Source organism: Phaethon aethereus (assembly GCF_964289735.1).
Source record: "Phaethon aethereus genome assembly, chromosome: 1".
NCBI lineage: Eukaryota > Metazoa > Chordata > Aves > Phaethontiformes > Phaethontidae > Phaethon > Phaethon aethereus.
The window spans coordinates 41,064,009-41,077,871 of NC_138575.1; the positions used below are offsets into that span (position 1 = coordinate 41,064,009).

The following is a 13,863-nucleotide window of genomic DNA, read 5'->3' on the forward strand; positions in this document are numbered from 1 at the left end:
GTGGGAGTGATTTTACAGATTTTTTTTTTCTTCTTCCTTTTTTGTTATTTTTATTTCTTATAAGGTGCCTAAGCTCTAAAGAACATTCCTTAATTTTCTTTTTTAGATCGAAAGTGTTTACCTGAGAAGAGGAAAAATTGAGAAATTTGCTGTTTTGTTGCTGACATTCTGTAATTTTAAATAAACCTGAGCGAAAGGTCATGAGACTCAAAAAAACCCAATCAACAAATTAATATTCCTCCAAAAAAACCAGAGTGCCCCCTCTCCCCACCCAATCCTTTCTGAAATATGAGTTTCTGTCAGATGAAAGTCCCACTTGGAAAAACCATTACGTTGGCAATACACAGAAAAGATTTTTAAAGAGGAATTTTCAAATGTTTAGAAACAGGTGGCTTGTTTTTTTTAATCCTTACACATATTTAAAATACATACTATTATAAGTATGTAGCAAACCAAATCATATATGGTATATAATCGTTTTTCTTCTTATTTAGGTGACAAACAGCATGTTTGGTGCTTCAAGGAAGAAGTTTGTAGAGGGAGTTGATGGTGACTACCATGATGAAAACATGTACTACAGCCAATCATCGATGTTTCCACATCGGTCAGAAAAAGATGTAAGTTGAATAAGCTTATTTTTTTCCCCTTCGATAGCAAGATAGTTTCAAGTACGTGAAATACATGTGAGGAAGGGCTTCATTTAGCTTTAAGCTATGAATGACGGTGTTTTCAGTGGCAAGTGCTTTAATTTTAGTGAGTTTATAGTTATAAACTTCAGCCATATGCTTGCCAGGGTTTTTTTTTTTAATGTCTAAAAATTGTATTTGTAACTTAAGTTGGGTTATTGATTATATCTTGTGTTTACATGTTGTGTCTACAGTGTTTTTGTTGTCATTTTGCATTTTACATCTTCAACCACGTTTTGTTTCTGAAAATGCCTTGTGCAGCTTTTTTGTCTGGTCAAGTATTCTACTTCTCATTTTTAATGACACAAAGTTACAAACCCAACCATTCTTAAACATTTTTTTGCCTTGATAATGCATTATTGTATGTTAGAATTGCATTGGCATTACTGAAGCTCTGCTTATTATTGAAATAAATAAATTAGCCAGTAAAGTATTTCACTTTTAGGTGGAGTGGCATGTAGAAATACATGGAAGACTGAAAGCATGATTTGAGGTTCATGTCACCTGAAGATCAATTATACCATCTCATAACGGGCTTGCATTTAATATGTGTAAGCAACATATATGCTAGATTTTCTTTTTATTAAAACAAAACAAAACCCCTCAGACTTTCAGAAAGGTGACATTGCTTCAAGTCTGCCTCTATGACTGTCCATAAATATAGTTGTTAAATAGCAGATGTGAGCATAGTCTTAATAGACCTTGGCCTATGTAAACATAAATATTTCCTACAGACTCTTAGTTGAATTTTAATCCAGATTTTCAAAGTTAGAAGGAAATAGGTTTAGAGTAGAAGGCTTTTTAAAACAAAAGAAATGCTTAAATGTAGCTTTCCAGTTCAGTTTCGTAAGTTATTTTGACAAGAAATTTCAGGTGAGCCAGCAAAGGATTAAAATGTAGTACAGTGTAAAGAAAATTAAATAGGCTGCTCTTTTCTGTTTATGTGCATTACATATGTGCATGTACCACAGATGCACAGAGACACAATGGAATATTTATAATGTTGAGTATACTTTTCCTGTTTGCACTGAGAGGTGCAGCTAGCACTCTCAAAAACAGTAGACACTATTTCTCCAAAGTGATTCTTGGATCTTAAATCCCCACCTTTTGATGCACTGAGGGAGAGAAATCATTACAGTGTAGTAAGAAGGGTAAAGTGAGATGAAAGCTATGCTGTACAGTGTACACAGTGAAAGCTGATGCTTGGCACATTGTTGACACAGTGAATGAGTGTTTTAGTTGCCTACTCTTTCTGTAGGCAATGTTGCAGAAGTGGATCTTAGAATGGGACTTCAAGAGAAGGAAGGTGGGTGTTCCAGACACCAGGAATGACACATGAGAAATCGTGAAAGCTTGTGAGAGGAGTGGCCAAAATGGGGCATAGAAGCTGCTGTAGTTGGCAGAAGAGTGATGTCGTTCCGACAGGAAATGGAAGAGTGATTTTTTGCAAAAGCTTTTTAGTTTTATTTCCAAATTCTTGTTAAGGGATTTTTTTCCCCCCTGTAGCTTCACTGTTGACCATTACAACTTTGTGAGTTTATGTTTATGAAATCTTACATATGCTATTGTAATACTTTTTTTAAAGTTGATCAGAATAAATATATGGTGGTGATATTGACATTGTCTGTACACCTTTGATCACTCATGTATAGCTAAATGTATATTCTGTATTACATGTTCTTTTTGATATCTCATTTGGCTCACAGTAGATGAGAAAGGTTTCAAAGGTGGTTATATTCCTTTTTAGTTTTCAACCAATTTTGCAGCTTTGAAAACCTTTTCCAATTGAAAATAACCATCTTTTTAAAATAGTCTTTCGACTGGAATTCTACTAAAGATATTGTTCTGTGTATGAGAACACAATAAATATATTGACTGTGTTGTTATTTGGATAACAGTATTGACAGACAAAAATAAATTTGCGTAGAATTTTCTCTGAGTAAGCTAATAAAGACTAATGTTCAAAACCTGGATCCAGTTTTATGAACATAATCTTCCAGCATTCTAGATCTTGAAACACTTCAAATCTTTCTGTCTTCACATTTATGTTGAAATGCAGTAGATAAATGTAGGGAAAAAGTAAAGGTAGAAGAAACTTTTGGGAAAGGAGTAATCACTTTTTATATTCAGAAAATCCAACTGGTAATAAAAAGACTAAAATGTAGCATACACAATCTCTTTGTAAGCTTACTGAAAAATGGGAGTCTTTATCCCTTTTTTATATAGTGGAATTGTCTAAACAATGTGCAGTTTTACTGCAATTTAAATTACTGCTCCTTTTTCATTTTCAATTTCTTACATGCCTTTACTGAAAGCAGGTAAAATGAATGTATTGCAGTTTTTAGCTACAAACTTGTAGAAAATGAGCTAAATGTTGTTTTGGTTTTTTTTCTCCAGTGTATCATACATACACATGAATCCCGAGTCCTTCATTTATGCTTCATTTGTCCTCTAGAGTTCTTCAACTTGAAATAGAGTGGTTCTGAGGGAAGCCCTCTGTGAATGGCCTCCTTAAATACTGCCTTTTGGGAAGGGCTAAAGCTTGTTTAGTATTTACCCTTGTACTGGACATGACTAGGTGTTTTTCTGGTTTTCACTTTGAGGTCTTACTGATTCTAACCTTAAAAGTTGCTACTTTCCAAGGAATTGTTACTGCGTGTGTGTGTACTCCAAGTAGAGGAACATACAGAATGGTGAAATCTTCCTCATATTTAGAATAGAGTAAGGACTATTACTGCAAACATATTATTTTGTATAGACTTCGGAACCTATTTTTCACTTTTACAGTAGGGTTTCTGTCCTGTGAAGAGGCATTGTCTTCAGGTGGGGTACAGTGATCACTTGTGCACAGTTTGACTGGGTTGGGAGCTTTTCAGCTTTCTACCTTGTTTTAACATTTAAGGTGGAGGTTTTATTTCTTTTCAAATTATGTTAGGAATTTTACTCATTAAGTGGAAAAAAAAATTTAGAACCTATCTGAAAAAGATGTGGAAAAAGTATTTTATGCCTTTTAATAAACAATTTTAGTAGCATCTCTGATGTGGTATTCTTGTAACTTGTTGCTTTGACTAATTTGAATTTTAAAAGAATTTCCTTAACACAAAGGTAGAGTGAACTAAGGCTGCTGAAGTCCTGTCTTAAATTTTGAAGACCTTACAAGTGGGAAGAAGTATCAGTAAAGAGTTTAGGACATGTTATTTTTATTTCAGAGCCTCAGAAAACTAAAAGCTTTCTTCTAACTTACCTACTTTTTCACAGGGGAAATCAATTCTAGACGGTCAGGATTAATACGGTAATTGAAATGGAAAAGTTATGTGTTACTTGTGCACAAGTACTTCCAAAATCATATGGATGCTATTTGGTTCTATTGTTTTAGGCACAAAATTATGGCTTCTTAGATGAGATTAGATCTTACTCAAGCCATCCAATGCTCCTTTTTACTGAAAGAGTGGCTTTGCCTTGAGTCATCACCAAACCTTGCTGTGCCAGGTATAGAAGTGGAACAGAGTGTATTCATGGAATGCTCTGTCTATGAATTCTGCCGCACTTAGGGTCAGTGCGTGATAACCAGGTCAATAATCCTTTGGCAAAGAAACTGGATATTTTATAGAAGTTGCAGAAGATAGAAGAGTTTAAGAAAATAGTTTAAGATTTGGCTTGAAATAAATGTGGTCCAGTAACTTTAATTGACAACAAGATGCACAATGTGCCCACAAAATAATTACAGAGCTTATCTGTGGCCAATTTCATCAACTTAATTGAACTGTCTGTGCACTCAGCAAAATCATTTTGAGGACAGGGGTACATGTATTTTTATTTGAATAGAGTGACAATGGTAGAAATTGGTAACTCAAAGCCTTCATATACTTTTGAATCTACTGTCTTCAAATGAGGAAAAAAAAAATTACAATGAGCTTTAAGAAAAGATGGGAGCTGTTCATTCTGAACTTCTTTGATTTCTCATGTATAAGAATGTAAGAAGTGCTCTACAAGGTTTGACCAGTCTGTCCCAATCCACTGCAGGTGCCTATGTGAGAATATAAGATCAAGGCATTTTCTGTTGTTCTGAACTGCAGTCATAAATCAGACAGTAGGCAGACGTGCCTTTTAATGAAGATCTGCCCAAATTACCGGGAAAGTTAGGAGAATTTTTTCAATGAATGCTTTTTCCCTTTCTTGGCCCAGTGCTTTGCTGTTTTGTTTTTCTCTCCCAGTTGCTCAATAGATGATAAAATGCTCACAGTAACACAGTAATAATTCTATGATTTGCAGTTCTAATGGGTTAATGTCCTGGTTTCAGCTGGGATAGAGTTAATTTTCTTCCTAATAGCTGATGTAGTGCTGTGTTTGGATTTAGTATGAGAATCATGTTGATAACACACTGATGTTTTTAGTTGTTGCTAAGTAGTTGCAGTGCTTATACTCAGTCAAGGACTTTTCAGCTTCCCATGCTGTGCCCATGGGGAGGTGCACAAGAAGCTGGGAGGGGGCACAGCGGAGACAGCTGACACAGGCTGGCCAAAGGGATATTCCATACCATATCACGTCATGCTCAGTATATAAACTGGAGTTGGCTGGGGGGCAGGAATTGGTGCTCAGAGACAGGCTACTGATCACTGGTTGGTGAGCAATTGTTGCGCTGTGCATCACTTGTTTTGGTATATTCCCTCATCAGTAATATTACTATTACTTCCTCTTTCTTTGCTGTCCTTTTAAACTGTTATTATCTGAACTCACAAGTTTTTATTTCTAATTCTCTCATCCATCCCACCTGGGGAGGCGAGGGCAAGCGAGCGGCTGTGTGGTGCTTAGTTGTCTGCTGGGGCTAAACCACGACAGTTAGTTTGCTGATTTTATTCTCCTCTCTGAAAATTCTTAATGTTTTAACTAGTTCTGGACTTTCGTAGTTGAGACCTCATGTTCTTTTGCAGCTCAGTTCTTTCCAAACTTCTTGTGAAGACAAATATATTTTAACAATTGAGGCAAGTAAAATCTAGCCTGCAGATTGGATTTGGCTTACTGCAACTATTAATCTAGCTCCCTGACACTACCTTTCCTGAAGTAGGAGGTGTTCTGATTTGGATATTGAGCACAGTGGAATGGGTTATTGATTCTGGGAGCCTGCTTTCCAGAGGTTTCTTCCATCCTGATGTAGTAGAAGCGTGTCTGTGGTGGATCAAATTCAGGTGTTCCTCTGTCATGAGACAGTTGCATAAAGGCAAGATGTCAGTGGGCTTGTCTTGTAATGGGCACAATGGTGGTGGTACAACAAAGGGGTGGTCAGAAGCTGTTCTCAAAGCCTTTTCCTGCAAACTTCCCTTAAAGTAATTTGTAGAACCTTTACCTCTTACTGTGTTTTGAAATATGTGGCCTTACAAAAAGGTGGTGTTTTTACCAGAGATAAAACTCTGAAACAAGACTTAGCTTACCATGGAGATAGAGATCCAGAATCTTGCTAAGTTTGGGAAACTAAATGTGGGAAGGATTTAATCAGTCTTTTGGAGACACCTTTGGCTTTAGTGTTGCTGAACACCACATTGTTTCAGCTGGATTGTTGACTTTCTAATGCTATTTTTTAGGATTCTAAAGAAACCTATGGTATCTTGTTTCCCAAGGCATCTTGCTTGCCATTTGCTTAGTCATTGCATGAGAGTTTGTTAGCTTAATTGTAATTTAACTTCAGATGCTTCACATGGAGTTGTTGTAAGTATTTAAGAATTCCTGTGAAATCCTTTTGTATCAGCAGCAGTCCCAGCATTCTTGCTAATCCTGGCTTGTTGAATAGAGCTATTTAAGATTAACGTAGCTTTTCGTAGTCTGAATAGTTTTGATCCATTTGTGGAGTAAAGCTTATTTTGGGGAGAAAATAGATTAATGTCTTTAATTATAAATGGAGAATGAATATTTTCATAAGCATTACTTTGCATGGAAACATTATTGTAGATTTGACTGAATAGTGGGTTGGTTTGCCTGCTTGCTTTATGCAACGCATAGCTTAAGTTTTTTTTCTTTGGCATGAGACATGCAAAATTGCTTTTTACCTTCACAGAGAGTGATTAAACATACCTCACATCTTTTAGTAAGCACATAGTGTGTTTGGGTTTTTTTTTTTTTTAAAAACCCACACAACAAACTTTAAACAAATGAAAATTGCAATGCCATTAATTGAAGACAGTTGAAAGGACTTGCAGGGGATGAGGTTAGGAACAAATTGAGGGAGTTTTTGTGCTTAAATGCAGTATACCCTTTCAGAGCCTATTGTCATTCTACTCACAGCTTGCGTTTTCATAATGAAGTTATACAGTGTGAAGAAAACCCCAAAAGTTTAGAATGCAAAATCACCCTTTTACTGTGTCACCTACAAGTTAGTACTTGGATGGATTTATCAAATAAAAAAATACACGATAAACTAATTTTACTTAGAGAGGAAAATGGGTCTTCATACTCTCTTACACAGTTTGCAAGAAGTATGTATCTGAATTAGTCAAAGTTATTTTGCATCACTTATTTACGACTTAAAATTATGTCTCAAGGAAGTTAATTTCACTGCTGATGACTGGAGTATATACTTCTCACTACGGCTGAGTGTGTATTTAGATTTCTTTTACAGAACTAAATGACTGTGCTAGGTGTTGTTTCTGTACTTTATCTAAAAGCTATATTTTACTGCATCTCCACTTAAATCAACAATAAATAATAGTTTTAGTATGTCAGCTTTAGCATTTGAAGTGGTTCTTCGGACCAGATTAATTCAATGCATAAAATCCTCTGCCTCTTCTAGAAGGGGGAGGTTATGGTTTTTTACACAATAATTCAGTTCACTAAACGTATTGTAATATTGGTGGTTTACATGCTCAGTGAGTGAGTGGCATTATTTAGCTTTTTGTATGCAACTGGTTATTTAATTTAATTATTTGTGCTGTTGTACTAGTTCTTAATTACTTATGGTGGCTTTGGTAGCAGCTTTCAGTGAGTTTTCAGTCATCTTTTGGGTCCTTAATACACTGTACCATCAAACTGAATGTCTCTACACAGGGAGAATTTGTTTTTACAGTTTTACTTTAATAGTCATGTTAACCTCATGTTAATAATGTCATTGTCATTCAAAGGCAACATCCTGCCTTTAAGATCTTGAGATACTGCTGCTGACAACAGAAAATTGCCAGAGAAATGTAATGCAAAAGGTGGTGCCTGCAGCACAGTCCTACCTCTGTGTGCTTCCCCAGTGCCACTGGAAGCAGGAGACCACAACTGGAAATGATAAAATCTGAAAGATTGAATAAGATTTCATGGGGGTTTTTTTCAGTATTGTGTTTGGTTTTATATTTCGGAAATAATAAAATATATCAGTAGCAATTTTCACTTGCAAATAATACCCAGCAAATATAAGGCTTTCAAAGTTTTCATTGGTCTCCGCTTTTGAGATTTGGAAATATTTTCTTGTAACATGTGAGTTTTGTGAATGCTGTATTAAAAAGTGCTTTGTAGTCCAGTGAAGGACTAATAGTAATACTAAATATTAAACTGGCAGAGTATAGAAAAATGTATTTTTTTAATCTCTTGTATTTGTTGGCTTGACTTATTACTATTTTCTACATCAGTATAACACTTTCTCCTTTTCAGGCTGTGGGTCAGTTGTTTTATTATTAAATAGCGCAGCACAGATGGCAGATACCAGAAATAAAGTAGTGCAAATACAAAATGATGCTGATGTTTGGACCTGTGAGACGACCATCGTTTGTCAGGCTGGATATTACCCGCAGACTTAACTCGTTTATTCCAACATGTTTTGCTTTTAGTTGACTTTCTAGCATTGGATTGATGTATTTCAACTTCAGCTTGCTTTGTGTTTATGAAAAGTAGTTTTAGGCTATAACTGCATTAACGTAGCAGCCTTCGCAAAAACGTTTGCTGAGTTTTCTTGGTGCCGCTATGCTGAGGTGTGATGACTGACCGTGGCAGTTGTGGTGACAGGCAGCCGTCCCCACCGTAAGCTGGGGGCTTGCTTGGAAGAGGCAGGATGCTGCAGTGCACGGGGCAGGCGGGTGCGCTGCCAGCCAGCTCTGCTGCTGGGCCTCCTCCCGCCGCCTCCCTCTGCTTTCAGGGAGGCTGCAGCCTGCCTTCACAGGCTCTCTAGAACCCCGAGAGGGTTCTAGAATGCAGCAGTTTTTTCACAGTTCTGGCAAATTTAAGCAATTGCTGGTGCTGTTTTTTTTGAGGTAGTTGACACTCTTAAATGGACTTACTGCAGTAAGCCCATCGAGAATTAATGAAAGCAGTTACACTGAAGTCTGGTTCATCACTAGGGGTAGGAAATTGCCTGGTAGCATGTTACGGCTTACTGATTCTTGGTGTGGACCAGTCCAGAAAAAGTGGGCCATCTGCTTGGTTCATCAATTGGTTTGAGTTTTGAGGTAGAGTCTTCCATGATCAGAACTGCACTGTGACTGACTGAGACTTATGAGTAAAACAATGTTCACACCTTAGTTGACTATCATCAACTCAGTCCTTCAGTCTGCCAGTACTGAGCGTTGGTCCTTCCATACACTAACAGAATAAAGTGCACCCTTCATGTTACACAAGGTCTTGTTTGCGTAGTTGTCTCCTTGCCCTGTGGGAGATGCAAGTCTTAGCCCTCCTCCATCTCCTTACAGCATGTACAGAGAAAGCCAATTGAAATAACCTGTCTAGTTCACTCATACTAAATTGGAATGGAAGCAAAAGTCCCATGCTGTTTCACAACTGGATTTTGTAGCTGTTAACCACTGGCAAATTGATTTAAACTGAAGTGCCAAGGTTTGAAGGGGGTGAGGTTGGGGGTTGTATATGTGCAGCAAAAGCTATCAGTGTCAGAGGCTTGTTTAACAATTTCCTTGACACTGAAAGTTATTAGTCGGTTGTTTTAAAAAGCTGGTGTTGTATACATCCTGCTAGAATATGGTGTTCATTGATGTTATTGCAGTAATTTGGTATGTTTTGGTTTCCAAAGGTTGTTACAGGTATAATTCAGAGTGGTTTTTTTCTCTAAAATTTTTACTTAATTGGATAAAGCTTAAAAGATCTTAACAACTGGAAGAGGCTTTAGTGACCTTAAGGGTTAGACTGGTTTAGTTTTTATTAAGGCTATCATGACCTTTCGCTGCTGTAGATTAAAAGAAATTCAAGAGTGACTTCCAGCCACCATTGCAAGTACACTCTTGGAGAATTATAATATTTTGTGTATCATGTGGCCAGTAGTCCAGTAAAATGATTCTAGAATGTCAGAAGGAATGTTTTTAATACCACTAATAGTGTTCATCTTGAATCTTTGTTATCTTTGTTAGACCAAGTTCGAGTAGACTATAAAAGTGACTCAGAGGTCGTGAATGCAAATAAAGGTCCTGGTAGCATAGGTTAAGGTTTTGGCTAATTTGGTTGTTTTGTTGTTGATCTAAATTATATGGAAATACTAGAAAAAGAAGACAACATTTTAAACTACTTCTTACTCAGCTATGACAGAAAAAGTGTTTAATACTGGGGAGGTTTTTTAGCATACTACAAAATAAACTAGAGAGAGTAAGAGAGATCCATACAGCATATTCCTTTCCCATGAGATTTGAGAAATCTGCATTTAATCAGCCTGGAACAGATCCACAGAAATTTTTATTTATTTCTTCTTGAGGCTTGTTATCTTTGATGTTCTAAGTATGTTATGACTTTAAAACCAGTTGTTAGATTATTGAATATAATACTTGACCTTTATTATGCCCTTCTGTAAGGGTTTCTCTACAAGTCATTTTGCAATTAACTTTTCATGTAAAGGCAAATGGCACAATACATGTGACCTACTTTGCAATATTTCAAAAGAAAATCCAATTTCTAATAAGCAGTGTTCATTAAATATTGCTTGCCATTCCTTTTCTTTTAACTGGATTTAAAAGAAATCAAGTAGTACTCTGTATAGAAGAGGTGGGATTCTTTTTCCCCTCTTTCAAGCAATTTAGTACCTCCTAGGTCTGTGATTTTTTTTTTTTGTTGTTGTTACTTTACTTTTTTTTTATATCGGTTAACGATATAAATAAATGTTTTTTTTATGCCAAGGTTTGTACTATGTTCTGCTTATTATATCACAGTGATTTTTTTTTTGAATGCCCTAAGCAGCTGTTCTCACAGAATATTCTTTTTGGCTTAACTGTTTTGCTTGCATGTCCCAAAGCTGCTAGTACTTTTTGACTGCTGTTTATATCTCAGTGTCTGACTGATACGGGTTTTTTTTGCTTGTGTGCCTTTGTCATTATCTCTGAAGATGTCTTGTAACTTTTTCTCTCATTTTTTTCCCTGGAATTTGCCACACTTTGCAGTGTGTTCTAGGATCTTCCAACTTGTCAAACTTGAATGGTGTTAATTTTTTTACCTCAACATTTTACTTTGTCTTTCCTTTCTTAAAACTACTGTATCAACTTGTTTTATCAATGTTTAACAAACATCAGTTTGTTAGTTTGGGTGGGGAGTGTGCTTTTGAAGTCTGTCCTCCCAAGTGTCTCCAGCACGCTTTGGTTCACATTGCAGAGCAGTCTTGGTGGGAATGAATTTGATTCCTTCTGGATCAAAGTAGTCTGGAAGAGATGCTGCAGGAGTGCACCAAACATGTTCCACTCATTAGCAGGCAACGCTTCACGGCATCAGGTGTTTTAGTCATGGCTAACTCTAGTTAGAAATGCATACTATATGTATGTTTTTTGTTTTACAAATGCACTTCTCTCTGGCAGCATTACTTGCTGGTGCAGATGTGGCCTGAGAACTTTGCTATCTGAGTGGTGAGCTGGAGCCACTGGTAGTTACTTAAAGTGTTCTTTTGTTCACAGCCAGTTCTTCACTAAGGAAGGAGAACTTTGGTCCAGTTTGTCTTGTATTTTTTCCTGCAGGAAGTTTTTGTCTTAGTATTTCAAACCTCTTGGATATGGAAGTGTAGATGTTTATTGCTGTAGTCACTTACTATCAAATATGTGCCCTTTGTTCAAAATATGTGTGAGTGTATAGTGTTTTGGGGTGATATTTCTGATACATTTTCTGATGGCCTACAGTAATTGCCTGCTGTAATTTCTCTTCTCATGCCTTCTATTCAAAAAATCACTAATACTTTGTGATTTGCAGACGTGAATGCTACTTTTGATATTTAGTGTCTACCCTGCGTGTCGTCTTTTTCATTTCTACTACCCAGATTTGGCCACAGTATAGACTACTAGCAGATTCAATTTATAAGGTTTGTTTTAGTTTTACATCTGTCTAGATTAAGTCAACAAAGCAATTTTCAGTTTATCACAGTAGAAGTTACTTTCATTTTAATTCTTTACTCTCAAGTTGAAAAAGCTTGAATTCCCCTTATGTGTAAGAATCCAGACATTCCTTTCTTTGAAACCATCCTACAATTCAACCAGTCCAGCCTACTGCACTAAACAAGCAGACAGCTGCGCATGGGTTAGTAAGTGTGAGAAGCATATTCTGTTATGAGCTGGATGGATTAGGTCAACTAATACTCCTTTTGCTCCAAGGGACAGTCATCTATACCTAATGTTGATGAGCATCTAGTCTGTTCTTGAAAAACATCCAGGGATGGATGTTCCAGTGCTTAACTGTCCTTAAGATTGCAAAGGGCTTTTTTTCCCAAATATTTAGCCTAAATCTTGTGTTTCTCAAATGTATTAATACTTTACATTTCTGCAGCAGCATGGGGAGTAGTTTATTCTTTTCCTCTTATAGCAGTGACTGGAAGTCTAATGTCATGTCACTACCTTAGTTGCCTTCTTTTTGGAGTATGCAAACCCAAATCTCAATCTTTCTTTATAGGTCATGATTTTTATTAGATCTTACTGTTCTTGAGAGTCTCTTTAGTTTGTCACATTTCTTGTGTGATGTCTGTAAATTGATAAAGAAGGTTTTAATGGAAATAGTTGGTAATATGTGATGTCTTTTAAAGTGAGTCTAAGAGAGCAGGAAGGATTACTTCTGACACTTGTACATCTTACCTATTCATATGGTATATAGAGCATGAAGCTAGTTCTTAGAGCGGTACATTATAATTTTAACATTGGAATCTTATCTGAAGTTCATATCTGTTTTTGTATACCTGGTGCTACCTAGCCAGTCATTTCCCACCTTTTGCTATTGTAACTGATAATAGGAAATTTTGCACTTGCTGTTATTACATTGAACAGGGATTGATCTGCTTGTATGATGCATGTTTTATTGGGGGGGGGACCCCTATATCTGATGTAAATAACTGAGTATTCCTTCCTCTGTAAAGATGGGTCTCAACTACAGAGGTAGAAAACCTGAAAGCTTTTAGATCTTCTTCCTCTATGCTATTTGTCGCAAGTAACAGAAAGTCTGGTTTTATACATGTAAAGTCATATGTTTTTATTGATGTGTAATATACCGTTACAGTTGTTACTGTGCAGATATTTTGGGGAGTTTCTAAAACTTTTGATGACTTAAAAGGAGATTCCAGTTGCTGTTTTGGCTTTCTTGGCAAAACAATATACTGTTATAAACTTTCAGAGCAAGATAGCATAATATCTTTGTGTCTTCAATAACCTTTTAATCTACTTACGTTTTAGATGCTGGCATCACCATCAACATCAGGTCAGCTGTCTCAGTTTGGGGCAAGTTTATACGGGCAACAAAGTAAGAATTCTTTTTATTGATGATATGTTTCTTTTATGCTAAATATTTTCTAGTTTTACGCTCTTTGGGTAGAGAACATGTATATGGCTTTGTTTTCTGATGATTGTAAACAAGACTGTCTCCTTATTTGTGTGATTTAACTTTTTTTAAGATACATTTTTGCTTTGCTTAGTATGCATTTTTGCAGTGCTTAGTATGCAAAGTGTCCTAGATTGGCACTGTATAGCTGTTAAATATCCAAATATAATAATCCTATAAAGAATGTCTGTGACTTAACTCTGGCTTTCAGAAGGAAAAACTAAGGCAAGTGAGCTGGGCCAAAATGAGCCTAGTTCACAAAAATATGTAAGGAATAGAAGGAAATTGTACCTTAAATTATAGCTGATATTTCATGCTCTACAGGAGCAAATTAAATCTTGTGTACATGCTTGGCAGTTCACATTTGGCAGAGAACTATGCCAGTAAGATTATTGCCTTCTGCGCCACTGTTTTTTTCTTTCCCATACTTTGAAGT

At 36.3% G+C, this 13,863-nt stretch overlaps 1 protein-coding gene across 5 annotated transcripts in view; it reads left to right on the plus strand.

The window, feature by feature from the left end:
* Window positions 1-500: 500 nt before the first annotated feature.
* CNOT2 (CCR4-NOT transcription complex subunit 2) overlaps window positions 501-13,863 on the plus strand; it is a gene marked incomplete at its 5' end in the record, with an annotated part of 39,727 nt that continues 26,364 nt past the window's right edge. For 2 of the 5 annotated variants that reach the window (XM_082003439.1, XM_082003441.1), the window contains 2 exons: window positions 501-617; window positions 13,283-13,349. In XM_082003439.1, coding sequence (XP_081859565.1) covers window positions 507-617; window positions 13,283-13,349 — 178 coding nt within the window. Of the gene's footprint in view, window positions 618-1,944; window positions 1,993-13,282; window positions 13,350-13,863 lie in introns of all 5 variants that reach the window. The other 3 variants (XM_082003437.1, XM_082003440.1, XM_082003438.1) reach the window with 3 other exon arrangements.